This window comes from Prinia subflava, chromosome 11, assembly GCF_021018805.1.
Source record: "Prinia subflava isolate CZ2003 ecotype Zambia chromosome 11, Cam_Psub_1.2, whole genome shotgun sequence".
Taxonomy (NCBI): Eukaryota; Metazoa; Chordata; class Aves; order Passeriformes; family Cisticolidae; genus Prinia; species Prinia subflava.
In genome coordinates this window covers 15,979,717-15,995,791 of record NC_086257.1, presented here as the reverse complement: position 1 = coordinate 15,995,791, position 16,075 = coordinate 15,979,717, and the positions used below count along the sequence as shown (strand labels likewise).

Below are 16,075 nucleotides of genomic sequence, written 5' to 3'. Positions count from 1 at the left end.
ACCAGAGGAGGCCTGAGCCAGGCTCCAGTGCCCAAACTCTCTCTTCTGCAGATTCATCCCTCACCAGCTGTGGTGATGCCAGTCGTGGGAGGGAAAACTATTGTCACTTGGCGTGTGACTGACCCGTGGGACGTGGTGCCTTGGTGGAAGCCCAGGGAGTAAGAGGGTTCAGAAAAAGTTCAGATCAGTCCTGCAGGCTGGATGCTCTGATTGTTTCTCACCACAACAGCCTGGGTGCAGCCTGCTGCTCAGGAAAGTGTAACCTGGGGAAAGCAGTCTCAGCCTTGCCCTGTGTTTTATGTTCTTCCTAGGCTCCTCCCACCAAGCCCACACCTTCCTTTACCTGTGCACACCGTGCCAGGCGCAGGGCAGCGATTCCACACCGAGGTCCCGCCAAAGGAGGGACACCTGCAGGGGAACTCAGGTTCTGGACGTTCCCTGGAGCAACGCCGCAGTGCGAGCCAGGAAGGCGGCGATCGGATTGATTCCTCCCCGTGGCCTCGGTTCGCTGTGCCTCCCTTCTGGCTATAGCAGAGGGAGGTGCTGCACCACGCCCGTGCCAGCCCCGACCTGCCCCAGAGCTTGCTGCAGGTGTTTTCTGTTCCCAGTCACCACTTGCGTGTGCTGAGCAGCCAGTTCCCCATTTCTATACGTGCCAGGAAAAGGAGAAGAAAGCTGACATTCTAGAAACTCAGACATTTTTGCACCTTAGCTGGTATTGGCAGTGAAATGCTTTAAAATTTACCTTAAAATGAGGTTTCTTCGAAGGAAATGTTGTGTACCCGTGAGCAGTGGAGCACCCTTCAGCTTGCAAGGGGCTGGCAGTTGGCTGGCTATGGGTGCTTGGTGGCTGGTGCCACCTCTCTCAGGGACACCTGCTGTTCACACAGCGGTGCCTGTACTGCTGGCAGTGCTGAGCCCAGGTGCTCAGGCTACCCAGCCCAACCAAAAGTCTTTTCAAGGAGCAGAGAGCAAAAACTGGGAAATAGATGAAGAGGAAAGAGGATGTAGGATTGGTTACTGCTGACTTCTGATCTGTCTTCCCAGCATCAGGGTGTTCCTCTTCATTGTGGCTTGGCTATTTTAGGAGATGTCTTATGTCCTCTGAACAAACTCCTGGGGGGCTTGTGAGTCCTCTGACTCGACTCAAATGACTCCACATGCTTTTGTACAATATCTCATGATGTGCCAGTGTCCTTCCTCTGTTTTTTAAAAACACATGCAGCTCTGAGGTTAGCTGCTGAGAGCATGGTGCTAGTGATGCCAAGGTGTGAGTTTGATCCCTGCATAGGCCATTCACTCAAGGGTTGGATTTGGTGATCCTTGCTGGTCTCTTCCAACTCAGAATATTCTGTGAAAAGTTGATTTTCCAACAGCTTACTACGAACAATGTTGTGAGGTGACTTGAACACTTCTATGGCAAGAAATACTGTGACTAACATGGCTCTTTAGACTGGAAGGGATGGAAAAGCCTAGAACCAAGTTCTGGAGTGTGGTGCTAAATCGAATCTGCTGTTGGGCTGAGGCTGAGGGTTGTGGGACATGCAGTAGTGTGTGGGGTGGGAGGTGGTTATAGGGCCCCTATTGGCTGTGCACTCCATGGAACAGGGGCTGTGGGGCACTCCAGGCACCCCAGGGTTCAGGGCCAGAGAGGTAACAGGCATTGGGGACAAAAGAAAGACTTTGATCTTCTGCCTTGAATGGCAACTGCTTCCTCTGGATCCCAGCCACTCAGAGGAGTGGCAGTGCCAGCTCCTGCCTTCCTGGGAGCAGGTTTGAGGCATACACTGTCTGTGCTTCCTGGTCACCTCATGGGTTGCACCTCATGGTTGCAGTCAGCTATTACAGGTCCCAGGAAACTGAGAAATCTAGTTTTTTTTCAGTGTCAGAATCATACTGCAACTCTTCCACTACTCTAACCTTCCATGTTAGGGCTGGCAGGCATGGCTCCCAGGAGAGCCTGTCCTCTCTGCTCCTGTCTAACCAAGCCAAGAGTGCAATAGTCAAGAATTTCACAACACCACCAGTACCCCCATCCTCCAGAAGACGATGTGTTTTGGCCTTTGCGGCTGCATTTCTCAATTGCCCTGACAAAAAGTGGTCAAAGTAGTTGGGTATGACCCTTTCAGGAAAAGCCATCATGCTGCCTTGGAGGATGTCATTCCATCCTGCTGACTCCCAGCAATCCAGGCACACACAGCCATACTTGAGAGCTGTCACAATCCCTCTCCTTCCACAGCTCTGCCATGTGCTGCCATGCAGGCTGAGGAAGGAGAGGGATTGTGACAGGCACTAGCATCTGGGAGAGGATCTGCTGCCTCTTGTCCTATACCAAAGAGGCTGTGGAGGAGGTGAGGGAAAAGGCATTTGAGAGAATGAAAAATGGGTAAAGATGACAGTTGACAGCTTTGTTGTCCCTTCAAAATAACACCCGTCTTTGCATCCTTCCTGGGGAAGCACCTGGGGCTGGTTGGCTCTCCACATTTTCCACAGCTGGCCTGGTACTCCTGCCAGTTAGCTGGAGAGGAGACAGCACCAAGCCCCTGGAGGAGAGATTTGGGGCTGAGGACAGTGTGAGCTCTTGCTCCTGTAAAGATGCTGACCTGGGGTATCCCATGGACCACTCCCTCAAAGTCATCCAGGACTCTTTTTTTGCCTTCCTGCAATGTGGAGGCTCATCTCCGCATCTCTCCCGTCACACAAGAAGGGATGTGGATGCAGTGATGCTCATGACTGCTGCTCTGCTTGCCAGGGGCTGGCATGGAGGCCCAGCAGAGAGGCTCATGCTTGGACACTGCCCCAGTGGGACTAAAACAGTCTGGCTCTTTTAACGAGGCTTCCTTGCTTGCAAAGGCTGGGTTCCACTGGGATTTTAACCTCCGAGTCCCGGGGACTCTCTGTGCTCCCTGCATGACCCTGCAGGGAGGAGGCTGGACGGTTATCCCGCTTTATGCCTGCCCAGAGGGCTGGAGAGATGATCAAAGAGCAACACTTCAGCATTGCTTCCCGCATGGCAGTTACCTCTTTTGGCAGGATGCTGGCCCTCCCCAGATGCAGCCGAGGGGGAGAGCAGCAGCACAAGGCCATCCCTGGGCGTGCACGGCACCGATACCGCTCCTGCCGACAGCCCGAGCGCCGCAGGGCAGCAGGCACGGCCGGGGGAGATCTGTGGGGCTGCCCTTGACCCGGAGCCCTCAGCCCTGCGGGTCGGCGCGGCTCAGCTGCCGCTATCTGGGCAGCTGCACCTCGGCCGGTGCCGTGTGCCCCGGCTCTGATAGCAGCCCTGCCCCGCCAGCCTGGCTGCCTTTATCTGGGGGCCGGGGCGGCTGCGGCTGCGGCAGGGGGGCTGCGGGCTGGGCCCCCCAGCAAGTGCACAAACAAGCTCAGGATGTGAGCACAATGGCCAGGAGCTGCCTTTGAAAAGCGGGGGGACGCAGCGTGGCCGCCCTGGGGCACATCAAAGGTCTGTGGCACTCTGCGCTGCTGAGAAAGCCCAAGGGTTTGATGGACTGGCCCCAGCACAAGGGGCCAAGGGTGTGAGTGAGGGGAACTGGAAAGGGAAAAGAAAGAAGTGAGGAGAGAACACAGGAGCTGGGACACGGTCATGTGGGTCTCTTCCTCAAAGACGTGGGCCTCTCGTGAATTCCCTTGTTCTGGCTTTTGCTGATCTGTATCTGGAGTGCAGCACACAGCCCCTCTTTCTCCTTCTTCAGTGCACATCCAGGCAGCCATTCCAGGTCATTCACTGATGTGAACTGCTTCGTGTACAATTTTGCAAGCACTTCTCTTGAATCAGCATATGCCACCGCTGAGGGCTCTTGGGGGTTTTCCCTTCCAGACTTGGTGGTTAGAATCCTAGAGAGCATACATCCACAGTTTGTGGTGTTTTGCCCAAGAAGCATTATGTGGCCAGAAGGAAACTTACTGTTACTTAACAGCCTTGGAAACAGCTCCACGCAATACTTGGACCGAGCCAAGATAGGGTGGGAGCGATCTGCTTCGTATGCTGGACATGTATCTGCCCGGCTGGGTCCTGCAGTGCCTGCTGTACCTCTCTGGCAGGATGTGGTCCTGCAAAAGTCCCTGACTGCTCACTCCTGTGCTCCCAAAAGGGCCTGGAAAGCCCGGGAAAGTTTTACCTCTGATTTGCTCTGCAGCGTGTGCACACACTGCTGCTTTTGGATAAAAGCCTGAGCCTGCTCAGTGGGAACCACCCTCTGTGATAAGGGCACATGTTGACTTAGAGATTAGAACTGTCCACTGCTTTGTTGTTTTTTTTTTTAATGTGCATTTATTGGCATAAGAGCAGTGCAAAGGACAAAGGAAAAGCATGACATAAAAAAAGCCAACAACCCTGTGCAGCATTGCAGGCTCTGATGGGTAGGAGGTGTCCCTAAGAGGGCTGGATGATAGCTTTGCTCTTGGGAAGAGGCTGTAGCCTGCAGATGCTCGCCCCAGGCATTTGGGAGCAGCAGGCAAAGTGGTGCCTCCTCTGTGGATTTGTGATTGAAGGGATCTCACTGTCCCTTCCTCTCTTGATGCCATTGTCAGAGTAATTAAATGCTCCCAGGCAGGTGCCAGAGCCTTTTGCAAACTGAGAGTTGGCTTTGTCTTGTTGACCTGCTGGAAATACCTTGTTTTAGGGTGGATTAATCTCTCATAGCAATATCTGAAAGCAAAGAGGGAGCTTTAATTGTGGTGGGATTAGCACAGTGGGGCTGAATAGAGAGAGCAGGAGCTTTCTCACTACCTGCTAATCGCCTCTTCTCTGCACTGGTGGCAGCTGCAACACCTGCCCCCAGCTGCTGTGTGCCAGCTTTGTGCCATGGGGACCCAGGGAGGCCATGTGCCTTGCAGGTTTATTTATGGAGCAGAGGGTGAGATGTGGTGCTCAAACCAGGGTACCTTAATTTGTCTCTGGTAGCCAGGGGTGGGATGCTTTCATCACTCAGGTGCTTGACACGGCCCTGGGGAGCTCATGCCTTTCTCTTGGGCTGTTGTGGGATCCCAGGGGCTGAGCTGAAACCCGCGGGCTGCAGTTTGCAGCCAGCCCCCAATGCCAGACACGGCAGGCAGCAGACATGGTCGATATAAATATGAGTCTGGAATTGTTTTCCCTGGGACAGGAGAAGCAGATCAGTGCCTCAAGGGCAAATCCCCCAGGAGGTGTATGCTTGGAGAAGGCCTGTGACACTCCCAGCTCTTGTAATGAGATAAGCAGCCTGTGCCTCAGCCAAATTCCTGACCTTCCCATGCCTGCTGGTCTGCTCTGCAACAGCCTCCTGTCCCTGGCAGGCACTGTTCCCCCAGGTCCCCTTCAAGGGCAAATTTCCATGGTGGGCTATAAGAAGGAAAAACTTTGCCTGTCCCCCTCTGTCTTGGGTCAGTGGGAAAAGCTAGTTTTACCCTAGGGGAAAAAAAATCAGTTTGTATTTTTGTCTTGATGTGGCCTGAGAGTCAGTCTTTCCTGCAGCTAGAAAAACTCTCTGGTCCAACTAATGAAAACAACTTCCCCTGCTCTCTTCCCCACTCCTCCAGTGAATAGTGGGATGTATTTGGTTTTAGCTCCTGACTTTTAGTCATCTGTGGTCTGTAAAGGAATGATCAACAGGGACTGTTTCCAGCACCAGCCTCTCCTTTAGCTCTGCTTAGCTCAGTATGTTCACGAGAACTGTTCTGGGGGCTGCTGAGCCCTCTGTGCCAGTGCAGCCACCCTCTGTGGCTCTCTCCTCACCTTCATGCCATTGCAGAATTTGCTTGGTGTCATTACCCCTCTCTGGAGAAAGAACCTTTCTTTGCCTGTGCATGTTCTGGTGGCTTTCATGGCAGATGTAAATTTGGAGGTTTTATTTATTACTCAGTGATGCAAAAATGGCAAAGAGGCCCAAGGTGATGTGCACCTCTCCTAGTGCTGCTCCAGCCCTGCCTTCTCTTCCTCATCATTGGAAACTGGGGCTGAAAGTCCTTGTCCCTTTGCTTTATCCCACAGCAGGGACTCGGGGAGGAAGTACACCCAGGAGAGAGGCTTGTCCTGGGCTGAGTATGGCTGTCAGCAAGAACTGGTGGTGCTGGGCCCCCACCACCCTCTGCCTCGGCTCCCTGCAGCCCACAGGGTGCTGTGCTCACGGGTGTGAGTGCCAGCCAGCTGGACAAACCCACATGTCCCACACATGGACATCACAAGTTTGGGCACAGACACATGTACATGCAAATGTCTGCCCCTACCCACGCCTGCACTCAACACGAGTGTGCCCACATCCCTCCAGGCATGTCCATCCCCTCCCACCCCTCTGCCTCCCTGCCTGCCAGAGCAGGAGGGAGCAGGCTGCAGGTGGGAGTGCTTGCCCAGCACCCTGGTGTGGACCTGGCACTGGTAGAGGTGACAGGAAGGGAAGGGAAGGTATTTTTCTTGGTTTCCATTGAGCTGCACTTGGGATGCTTTCCCAGCTGCATTGAGAGGCAGAATCACTTGGGGACAGCTGGAGAAGTCTCTCTGAGGGCTGCAGGCCTTCTCTGAGCAGATGGGACTACTCCCCGTGCCTGACTCAAGTGGTTGTGGGCGACCCCATGGGGTGGCCGGGGCTGGTGGGTGGGTGTCATGGAGCTGAGAAGGTCATCAGGGGAGCAGCACCTCCCTTCCACAAACACACCGTGTCTCTACTGGCTCTCTGGGAAAATATTTGTCCATCTGACTTTTTAAAGCCTCAGGATTTTCACCTGCGAGCTTCTTGCAGCTCAGACTATGAAAATAAAACTCCTGACCAAAGCAAACGCTCAAAGCCCACTCAGAGGGTGTGTTAACCTCGTCATTCACCAAAAGCAAACATGGGCAGTGACGTGGCTATTTTAGGTAGCTGTGGCAGAAAAAGGCCCCTCTGTTTTTCAGACAAGGTGCCTTTTCATTCAGAGGTTGGGGGAGGCTTCTAAGAAACCAGTGGCATGTCACTGGGACACCCACTGGAAATGCAGATGTTACCTTGCAGCAGGAAAATATTTCTTTGCCTCCGAAGCCCTGGAGCAGGCAGGAAGCAGCTCCCAGGAGTGTTGACTGTGGTATTTCCGCAGGATCCCCCCAGCTGGGCCTGTTCATCCCCTTTGAAGGACACAAAGCCCTCACCATGCTGAGCCCCACAGCTTGGTCACTTCCCTTCTGGCCCGGTGCAGCGCCGTCAGACGTGGAGCTGCTGGGAGGAAAAGCAAACAGAAAGGGGCCCAGAAGAGCTGGACAGAAGGTGGGGGTGTTATCAGGTACCCCATCTGTGAGGCTCTGTTGAAACAGGAGGAGAAGGCTGGGGCCATCAAAGCTGCTCTGATGGCCTCGATCCAGATCAAAGAAAGGTTTCATCCAGCTTCTGCTGGGCTTCTTTCATCTTGTGGTGGGCTCCCCTTCCTCCCAAACCAGGCACAGACCCCGCCATCCTCTTCCTCTTCTCTGTCTGGAGGATGACCTGTGGAATGCTGGGCATTGCAAAGGGCAGCCCCCTGCCCTGGGGAGCCCCTTTGGTCACCTGTGGGGCCAGTGGACCCTTGGGTGGGCCCGTGCCCCAGGAATGGTCTGGAAGCGTGATTGAGGCTATGGCATGGGCGATAAGCCAGCCTGTGGGGAAGGGCTGTTCCACTCTTGGGGCACACCCATCCCAGCTCATCGCAGTTTTTACGCACTACACAAGATCCTAGACAGCACAGAAAGTCACAGACATATTTCTAGATGTGTGTGTGCATGTTATGTGTGGCCTTTCTATGATTATATGTACATGGTCATATGATCTCATCTGTTTTGGGAAGAGGTGTCTTGCTGACCTGAACTGCAGCTGAGGGCTGCTGAGGGCTCACAAGCCAGTTCCCTGTGGGTGACCCCTTTAGTTGCTGTGGGACAGACACAGTGATGGCCTGGTTGTGCCAATGTCTCACTTCTCTTCCCAGCCTGGCAGCATGGGAGCCTAGTGAGGGTGGCAGCCTCTGTGGTGGCACCCAGACCTGTATGGGAAGGGACAGGAGAGTCCCTGGGGGTGTCGCCAGGGCTGTGCACAGAGGCTGGACCCCTGCTATGGCTGAGCAGTGTTTCTGAGAGCTGGAGCATGGGGAGATTTTGCCCACACGCCCTCTGCAGCACTTCTGTTTCCCAAGAAGGTTTGATATCCGGGGCTGGCTTTTCTGTGACACAGTGAGCTGTTCTGGTTAGCACAAACCCCCAGCTCTGCCCTGTGCTCCCCGTGTGCCGCACTCTGCCGCTCTCACCCCACCGCCGCTGTCCCATGGCACCTCCTGGGCGTGTCCCATCACCCATGGCCGGGCAGGGGACTTGGGGCTGGGGTCTCTAACAGGAATGGTCCTTATTGCCTCCTGCTGGGAAAAGGGGATTTTCCCTGCCCAAAAGGGGAAGCTGCGGCTGGAAGAACTCCTACCCCAAACCCCTCAGAGGCCAGATTTTTCCTGGTGACCTTGAGGCAGAGGCTGGAGGCAGCCAGCTGGCTCCCAGGGCAGTATCCCCCCCCCCATCTAAAATGCCAGCCTGGTCTGTAAATAACACCTGGCATGGATCTTTCCCCATGCACCAGAGCAATGAGAGACTTAGCCCTCTGTAGCCTCATGTTGCAGGAGTCATGCCCATTTTATTGGGAAAATGAGGAAATTGAGGTATGGTGGAGTCTCTGACTCTGCCTTGCAGCTGTGGGTTTGCAGGGCACTGGGAAGTGTTTTTCAGTGGCACAGGACTGTCCCCACTGCAAAGGGGAGGATTTGTGGAGGGCTGTTGCTCGGACAGGGGGTCTACACTTTCTCCCACCCCAGCTGTGCTGTCAGGGCAGCCAGGGCACCCTCACCTGCCCAGAGAAGGGACCCAGAGGGGCCCAGTGTCTCACACCCCTGCAGTAGCCCCCCTGCCCTCATCACCCACTGCTCCCTTCTGGCCGTATCTCCCAGGGACGGCAGCTCCCACCCCTCCCACTGCCTCCCGGGGCAATCAGTGGGGAACACATGGACCTTATCTGTGGCCAGCCATGGGAAGGGCTCCCTGCCATCCCTATTAGTGAGGCAGCTCCAGACCTGGGCTGAGGGGAGCCAGCCCCATTCTCACTGTGCTGGGACCAGGGCTGGGGACATTGTCACTGCCTCACACTGACCATTGCAGGAGGATGCCCAAAGTTCTGGGACCCCTCTCCAGTCTGGTGGCCAGTGTTGCTGTGTCACCGACAGATTTGCAGGGGTCCAGCCAAGGCCATCAAGCTGGGCAGTTGTGGATTGTGTTGGAATGTTGAAAGCAGATGGTGGAAGCAGTGCTACTTCTGCCAGCAGGATCCACACTCCTCATCCACTTCCACCAAACTCAGCAGCAATTTCCTCATCAGGGAGAAGCTTTCAGGGCTGAGGGGGCTGAAAAGGGCCAGAACCATGGAAAAGGCTTTCCTGCCCTTTCACATCTCTGATGGACCTTTGTGTTTTATTTATTTCTCGAGTTGTGCCCACCCTCCAGTTCTGTGGCTTGGCAGGGTGCTGCTGGAAAACTGGCAGGGTGGGGATGCTGACTCTCCTAAACCCCAGGAGTGTGGGGAACAGGGTAATCTGTGGCCATGCATGGGCACAACCCTTTGAAGAGGTGCCTGTGGAGTGTGGCTTTCCCCAGAGGTGGGTGGCAGACATCCCCCCATGCCAATGGGTGCCAATGCTCTCAGGGGGCTGGTCCTACCTGGCACAGGCACTGGGCAGAGCGTGGGAGGTCCCCTGGGAGAGGGAGCATCCTGGCTGCTCTGTCTCACTGAGCAGGATCTGTCCCTCTGTGTCCTGTGACAGCAGTGACCATGAATCACCAAAAGCTCAGGGTGCAGATCTTTATTGTCCACTTGTCTGGCTGGGCCACAGCCCGAGTTGGACATGGGGTTCTCACTCCCCAGCATCACAATCATCCACCATAGCCTCAGGCTCTGGGTGGGAAAGGAGAGTATGAGAAGGAATGTGTTTCTTGTCTCCTACCAGCTCCTACCAAGGATACAAATGCAGAGTTTTCTTCCCTGCCATGTCCTGGCCATGGGGAAGATGGTGATGGTCAGCTGGGAGCCTGCTGTGCCCACAGAGGTCAGCCCCTCTGGCCATAGCCACAGGGAATTAGTGATGGGTGGAAAACTGTCTAAACCCCATACAAATATTTGCATTTTAAGGGCTTTCCCAAGTATTGGGGAACGCTGACACAGCAGCAGTGTGGGTGGTGCTGGCATGCTGAGAGGGTCTGCTTGGCTTTTTTTGAGGGAGAGAGAATTTCCATGGTCAAAGAGTTTTGTTTAAAATTTAAAAAAAGCTAAATGAGCAAATGGGGAGAATTTCCAGCACTGCTGCAAGTTTCTCTGCCAGCTCCTTGGGGTGAAACAGCCACCCTGATGCTGAGTGGACCACAAACCTTCAAACCACCCCTTGCCGTGGGCTGGTGGGTGTATGGCTCCCATCTCCGTGTCCCTTCTTCCTTCCCTGCTGAAAGAGTTTTTGGCAGGAAAGGGAGTCCCTGTGACTGTTCTGCCCTGGAGCATCCTGAAGGTCTGGGGCTGAGGTAGAACTGGTGTGAGTTTGACCCATCTGTTGGCCCCCATGGCCATGCCAGGGGATGCCCACCTGCCAGCTTTTGGCAGTGGTGGCAGCCTGTGTGGAGAAGGCTGACTGAGGGACAAGGGTGGCCATGGACCTTAAGGGCTTCAGGATTGCACATCCCAGGTATAGACAGGGGCTGGAATAAGGGAGAAGGTGGAGGGACTCTGGGCTATCCCATCCCACTGCATTCCCCCTCTCCACACCCATTTCCGCCAGCTCCTGGGGCAGGTTGAAGCAAGCAAGTCACAGGCATGTCCCATCCTGCTGGTGCAGGGAGGGCTCAGCACCTTGGGCTGCAGGGGCAAGAGCCCTCCATGTCCCCAGGGGACAGCTCTGGGTTGGTGACACCCAGACCCCAAATACCCTGTCCGCAGGAGAACTCTGTGTGTGTGTGTGTGTGTGTGTGTGTGTGTGTGTGTGTGTGTCCCAGGCCCCTGCAGGGTGGTCTAGGGCACGGTGATGGGGCTGGGGGCTTGATGCAGGTAGGTCAGTGCTGTGGGTGTCACTGGGGCATCCAGCCCCAGCAGGGATGCAGAGGGGGGTGAGGGCAGCAATGGAGCCCTCCTTGCACACGTGTGCGTGTGTGCTGGGAGCCACTCATGCAGAGCATCAGTGTGTGGGGCTGCCCTCTGCTCTGCGCTGGGGGCTCAGCCAGGTTCTCCATCCCCCTCATGGGCTGCCAGGTTGCTCCGTGCCCCACAGCTGTACCTTGAACCTCAGGGTGTGCTGTGCCTGGGGAACACAGGGGAGCAGGGCTCAGTCAGGCTCAGGTACTACCTGAGCAGCAAGAAGGATCAGCATGGTGCTGCAGCAGTGACTCAGGGATGACCAGACATAGGTGTGGTGGGCAAGGGGATCGGCACGTGCCCCTGTGCAGCGGGCACCCATGGGTGGTGCTGGCCCTGGGGCTATGCCAGGCAGGGGAAGAGGCTCCTGCACATGTCTGGGTGGTGCAGCACGTGTGGCTCTGTGCTGGGGCTTGGCTCTGCTTCCCCGGGGCCAGGGATACGTGCAGATCATCCCAGTGCTGATGGACCACAGGGGGATGAGCACCAGGTGGATCACAGGACAGCAGGACTGCCATGACATAGCCTGCAGTGACCATCACAAAAAGGCCAGCACAGCAGATGTCACAGGAGCTGATGTGTTTCTTCAGCTGTAGGCAAAGCTGGTGATACAGGGGTGCTGGGTGGGGGGATCCCCATTGGTCCCTGCACCCCACGGGGCCAGGAGCAGCCATGGTGAGGGGTCTGCTTGTGCAAGGTGTGGGTAAGTGTGTGTGTGAGTGTGAGTGCAGAGGGCTGGCTGTGCAGCATGCAGTGTGCCAGGTTAGGTTACAGCATATAGGGCAGAAAAGGACATGTACAGGGACAGGGATAGGGACAGGGATACGGGGCTTGGCTAATGGAGCTGAGAGGAGGGGAGGGACAGGTGTACACAGCACCTTGGATATGCACAGTCCTCACAGGGCTCCTCCCCCATCCCATTCCCACACAACTGGATCATGCACACCCATTCCTCCCCCAGTCCCTCCCCACAATCCCATTCCCATGACAGCAGCAGCATCCTGCTCCTACAGCAAGGTGCAGAGCACCCATCTGGGGCCCTGGTACCTCTCTGCCAGAGGTGCAAAGGGCAGTAGTTCCAAGGAGACCCAGTATAAACCAGAATTCATTTTCCTTGAAGGGCTGGGAGAACACCCGGAGCCATGGACACCCCTGGGACCCATGAGGATTCCGGGATCTATAAGATGAGGGTACAGTGCTCCCGCTGCCTGAGCCCCAGCTCCCCACTCAGATTGTTCCCTCCAGCCCTCCGGTCCCCTCCGCGGGCCGGGGGCTGCTGATGTCCCGAGGCCAGGGCTCTGAGCTCTGGGCCAGCCCTGCCCTCTAGTGCCGTGGGAGCTGCTCCGTGCAGCGCTCAGCCCCTGAGCTGAGCCACCCACAGTCCTCCCATGGCCCGCAGAGCAGGGCAGGGGCTGACAGGCTTCCCACCGCCCCCGGCACCGCCTCGCACCCCGACACTGCTGCTGAGGGGACGTGAGGACACGTCCCGGACCCTCGGTGGCACCACCAACCCGTGTCGGGGCTACTCGAGGGCGCCGCGGTGTCGCCCCAGGCCCTGCGGGGACAGCTCCCTTCCCGGCGCCCGGGGCGATGACCTGGCGGCCGAAGCCCTCGCTGGGCCGGGACGGCGTGGGCTGCGCCAATGGGTGCCGCGGCTGCCGGGGAGGGAGGGAAGCTCTGGAGGCTCTGGTTAAACTGGAACAAGGAGCGGCATCGTCCCGCGGTCCCTGCCCCGGGGACTCTGACCCCGTGGGCCGGCGAGGGGAGCTGAGGCGGGCGGGGACGAGCAACCTCACAGCCACTGAGACGGAGCCAGTGAGGAGCCGAACAGGATGGATCCCGCTTTGGAGCTGGCAGATGACCCCAGGTGAGTGCTGGAAACCCCCGTGCGGCTTTGCAGCCGGGCAAATCCAACTTTTGGGGTCTGACCTTTGGATGATTCATTCCCTCTGTAAAGGGAGGGTGAGTGGTGGTGAGGCAAGCCAGCCAGGGGACTACGGACCCTCCGGGGCTGCGCGTCCCTGCGGCCCCGTGCAGCGCTCCCGTTCTGCCCCGCAGGTTCTCCCGCCCTTTGGTGGAGATGCTGATCAGGAACTTCAGCGTGCCGGCAGCCTGCTTCTCCCTGCCGCCCACTTCCCGGCAGCTGCTGCACCGTAGGTGTGGGGACAGGGTGGGAAGGACCCTCCGGTTGTCGCTGGTGGGGGCAGGACAGGGATGAAGGTGGTAGGGTGGCGGTGGCAAGTGCAGGCACGGAGCACTCCCAGGAGTCAGAAACTGGGCTGCTGCCAGGGTCTTAGCCTCCCATCTCACAGTTCTACCTGCAGGACAGCCCAGGAAGGGTCAGCACTCGGGAAGGTGTCTTGGGACAGGGAGCAGTGGCGCAGAAGGGCCAGCTCTGGCATAGGCATGTGCAGGGTGTGGCACAGAGCTTCCTAAACCCATGGAGTGGTGGGTCATGGGGCTGCTCCCTGCAGTAGTGGCCCCAGGGGGCACCAGACAGGATGAGGACAGCTTCTCAACCCTCCCTGGCAGAGCTGGACATAGCCCAACTCATCATCCTGGGCCTCTGCACCATTATGACACTGCTCTCGGTTGGGATCTATGTGGAGGAGGTTTCGTACCTGTTCCGCAAGATCCGCTGCCCTATCAAGATGAAGACCCTCTGCTGGAGCAGCTCAGCCCCTACGGTGAGCTGGGCTCTGGGAGTGCTGGGGGGCAACACCCTGGGGGGCCAGGGCCACCCAAAGGGTGCCAGCCCACAGGAGGGGGAGTGTCAGTGTGCCAAGCTCACGTGTCCCCCAGGTTGTGTCAGTGGTCAGCTGCTTTGGCCTGTGGTTCCCGCGCTCCATGATGGTGGTGGAGATGGCTACCACGGCGTGAGTATCACCCACCCGGGGACAGGGCACCACGGAGCCCACAGGGCTTCACCTGCCTTCCTCCTCCTCCCCAGGTACTTCGCTGTCTGCTTCTACCTGCTGATGATGGTGATGGTGGAGGGCTTTGGGGGGAAGGAAGCACTGCTCAGCACCCTGAAGGACGTGTCCATGGTGGTCAGCACTGGGCCCTGCTGCTGCTGCTGCCCCTGCCTGCCCCGAATCACCATGAGCAGGTGAGGGGGAGCTGGGATAAACCTCTGCCCCTGCAGGGCTTTCAGCCCCTGCTCCCCCTGGGCTGGAAGAGAAGTCCCTGGGCAGGGGACTTGGGGATCTCAAAGTGCTACCAGTCTCTCTCGCTATGCCAGGAAAAAGCTTAAATTGATGATCCTGGGGACTTTCCAGTACCCCTTCCTCAGGGCAGTTGCTGTCTTCCTGGGGCTGATCCTGTCTGCCGATGGGAATTACAACCCTGCTGACGTGAGTGCCAGAGGACAGGGATGGGCAGGTTGATGACCTAGACAGGAAGCCTCCACCTGAGCTTTTTCAGCCCTGTAATGTTTTCTGTGTGTCCCCCTCAGATTTCAGCAGAGAGCGTGGCCCTCTGGATCAACACCTTGGTTGGTGTCTCCACCCTCTTTGGGCTGTGGGCCCTGGGCATCCTCTTCCGGCAGGCCCGGCTGCACCTGGCTGAGCAGAACATGCAGGGCAAGTTCACCTGTTTCCAGGTGAGCCCCTGTCCTGCCCACCTCCCTCCTACGTGAGGGGCTCCTGCAGCACAGATGGGGTGAGGCAGCATGAGGGAAGATGGTGTGGCAGGAGCCACTGCTGGGCGAGTGGCTTCACTCCCAGGTGAAGGCTGGGAGCTGGGCGGCAGCATGGCCCTCACCACTGGGGTGTTGGTGTCGCAGATCCTGCTCCTCCTGACGGCGCTCCAGCCTGCCATCTTCAGCATCCTGGCCAACGGCGGCACCATTGCCTGCTCGCCGCCCTTCTCCTCCAAGGCCAGGTCACAGCGTAAGTCGGGAGATGAGAGAGCAACACCACATGCTCCCAGCCAAGCCCCTCCATCACGTGGCATGGTAGGGGGGTGGGCATGGAGGATGAAGGCAGCCTCCAATGACCCTTCTGCTCTTGCAGAGATGAACGTGCAGCTGCTGATCCCACAGACCTTCATCCTGGCCGTGCTGACGCGCATGTACTACCGCAAGCAGGACGACAAGCCGGGCTACCAGCCCGTCAGCTGCGCACCCGCAGGCGTCAAGGCGTGAGCAGGAGGGAGGAACTGGGTGCCAAGGGGCAGAGTGGAGTGAGGGGCTGGTCTGCCCTGCACAATTTTCTCCTCCTGCCCTGACCCTGGGAGCTGCTGGCAGCAGAAGAGGCAGAAGGGGAATGGGCATTTGGGACAGAATGAAAAGGTCTGAAACCTAAAGGCTGTAAGCCAAGGAGGTCCATGGAGCCACCTCCAGCCTAGAGGCTCTTGTCTAGCACTGAGTAAAGATAAATTTTTACTGGAGTCTTGCATTGGTTCATATTATCTCTACCCAGGCTGGGTGGGAGATGACTTCATACAGGGGGAGGAAGATGGAGCCCAGACTAACACAGCCATGGCATGGGACTGTCATAGGGTGCCCAACATCCAGCTGTGACACTGAGCTCCGGGTGCTGCTGGATGGTGTCCCACAGCCAAGGCAAGCCCAGGCCAATGGTGATTTCTCCCAAGATATCAGGATGGGTCTGACCTGTCCCTAGGGCCTGTTCTCCATGGCACTGGCTGTTCCTGAAAGCACACAGGGAGCATCCACACCTGCCAGTCAGGCGCCAGGCAAAGGAAGAAACCTTGAAGCACCTTCGTAACACTGGCAATTAGTTAATGCTGCCTTAGCCAGCCTTGGTCCAGTAGCAGTACCTGCTCTAGATATAGGGATGGACATCAGGAGCAATGAGAATTTGCAGAAACCACTGGGTAATCTTTTGACCCCAAGTGTTTGTTACAGGTATCAGAAGCACAACTCAGACCATGGTTTCAAATGTGCAGATCACATGTTAAAAAGTTGCAGC

General features: G+C 56.9%; 1 protein-coding gene across 6 annotated transcripts; it reads left to right on the top strand.

Annotated features, from left to right (window-relative positions):
* Positions 1-2,471: 2,471 nt before the first annotated feature.
* On the top strand, positions 2,472-15,588 carry SLC51A (solute carrier family 51 member A). 6 transcript variants are annotated; one of them, XM_063408655.1, is made up of 9 exons: positions 12,844-13,008; positions 13,200-13,294; positions 13,674-13,828; positions 13,944-14,017; positions 14,092-14,250; positions 14,383-14,494; positions 14,596-14,742; positions 14,926-15,031; positions 15,155-15,587. In XM_063408655.1, the coding sequence occupies exons 1-9, from the start codon at positions 12,974-12,976 to the stop codon at positions 15,283-15,285; spliced, it is 1,014 nt and encodes a 337-aa protein (XP_063264725.1). In that variant the 5' UTR covers positions 12,844-12,973; the 3' UTR covers positions 15,286-15,587. The 6 variants fall into 6 exon arrangements, with proteins under 6 accessions (XP_063264720.1, XP_063264721.1, XP_063264725.1 ...); XM_063408650.1 differs by having other exon boundaries at positions 2,472-13,294; positions 13,944-14,250; positions 15,155-15,588; XM_063408651.1 differs by lacking the exon at positions 14,383-14,494 and having other exon boundaries at positions 2,472-13,294; positions 15,155-15,586.
* The last annotated feature ends 487 nt before the right edge of the window (positions 15,589-16,075 follow it).

Excerpts from the sequence above, each read along its gene's own strand:
- SLC51A (XM_063408650.1), top strand. The coding sequence starts at position 12,732 with ATGACCTGGCGGCCGAAGCCCTCGCTGGGCCGGGACGGCGTGGGCTGC. Across the intron at positions 14,251-14,382 it reads CCCCGAATCACCATGAGCAG|GAAAAAGCTTAAATTGATGA; the intron begins GTGAGGGGGAGC and ends TCGCTATGCCAG. Across the intron at positions 14,495-14,595 it reads GGAATTACAACCCTGCTGAC|ATTTCAGCAGAGAGCGTGGC; the intron begins GTGAGTGCCAGA and ends TGTCCCCCTCAG.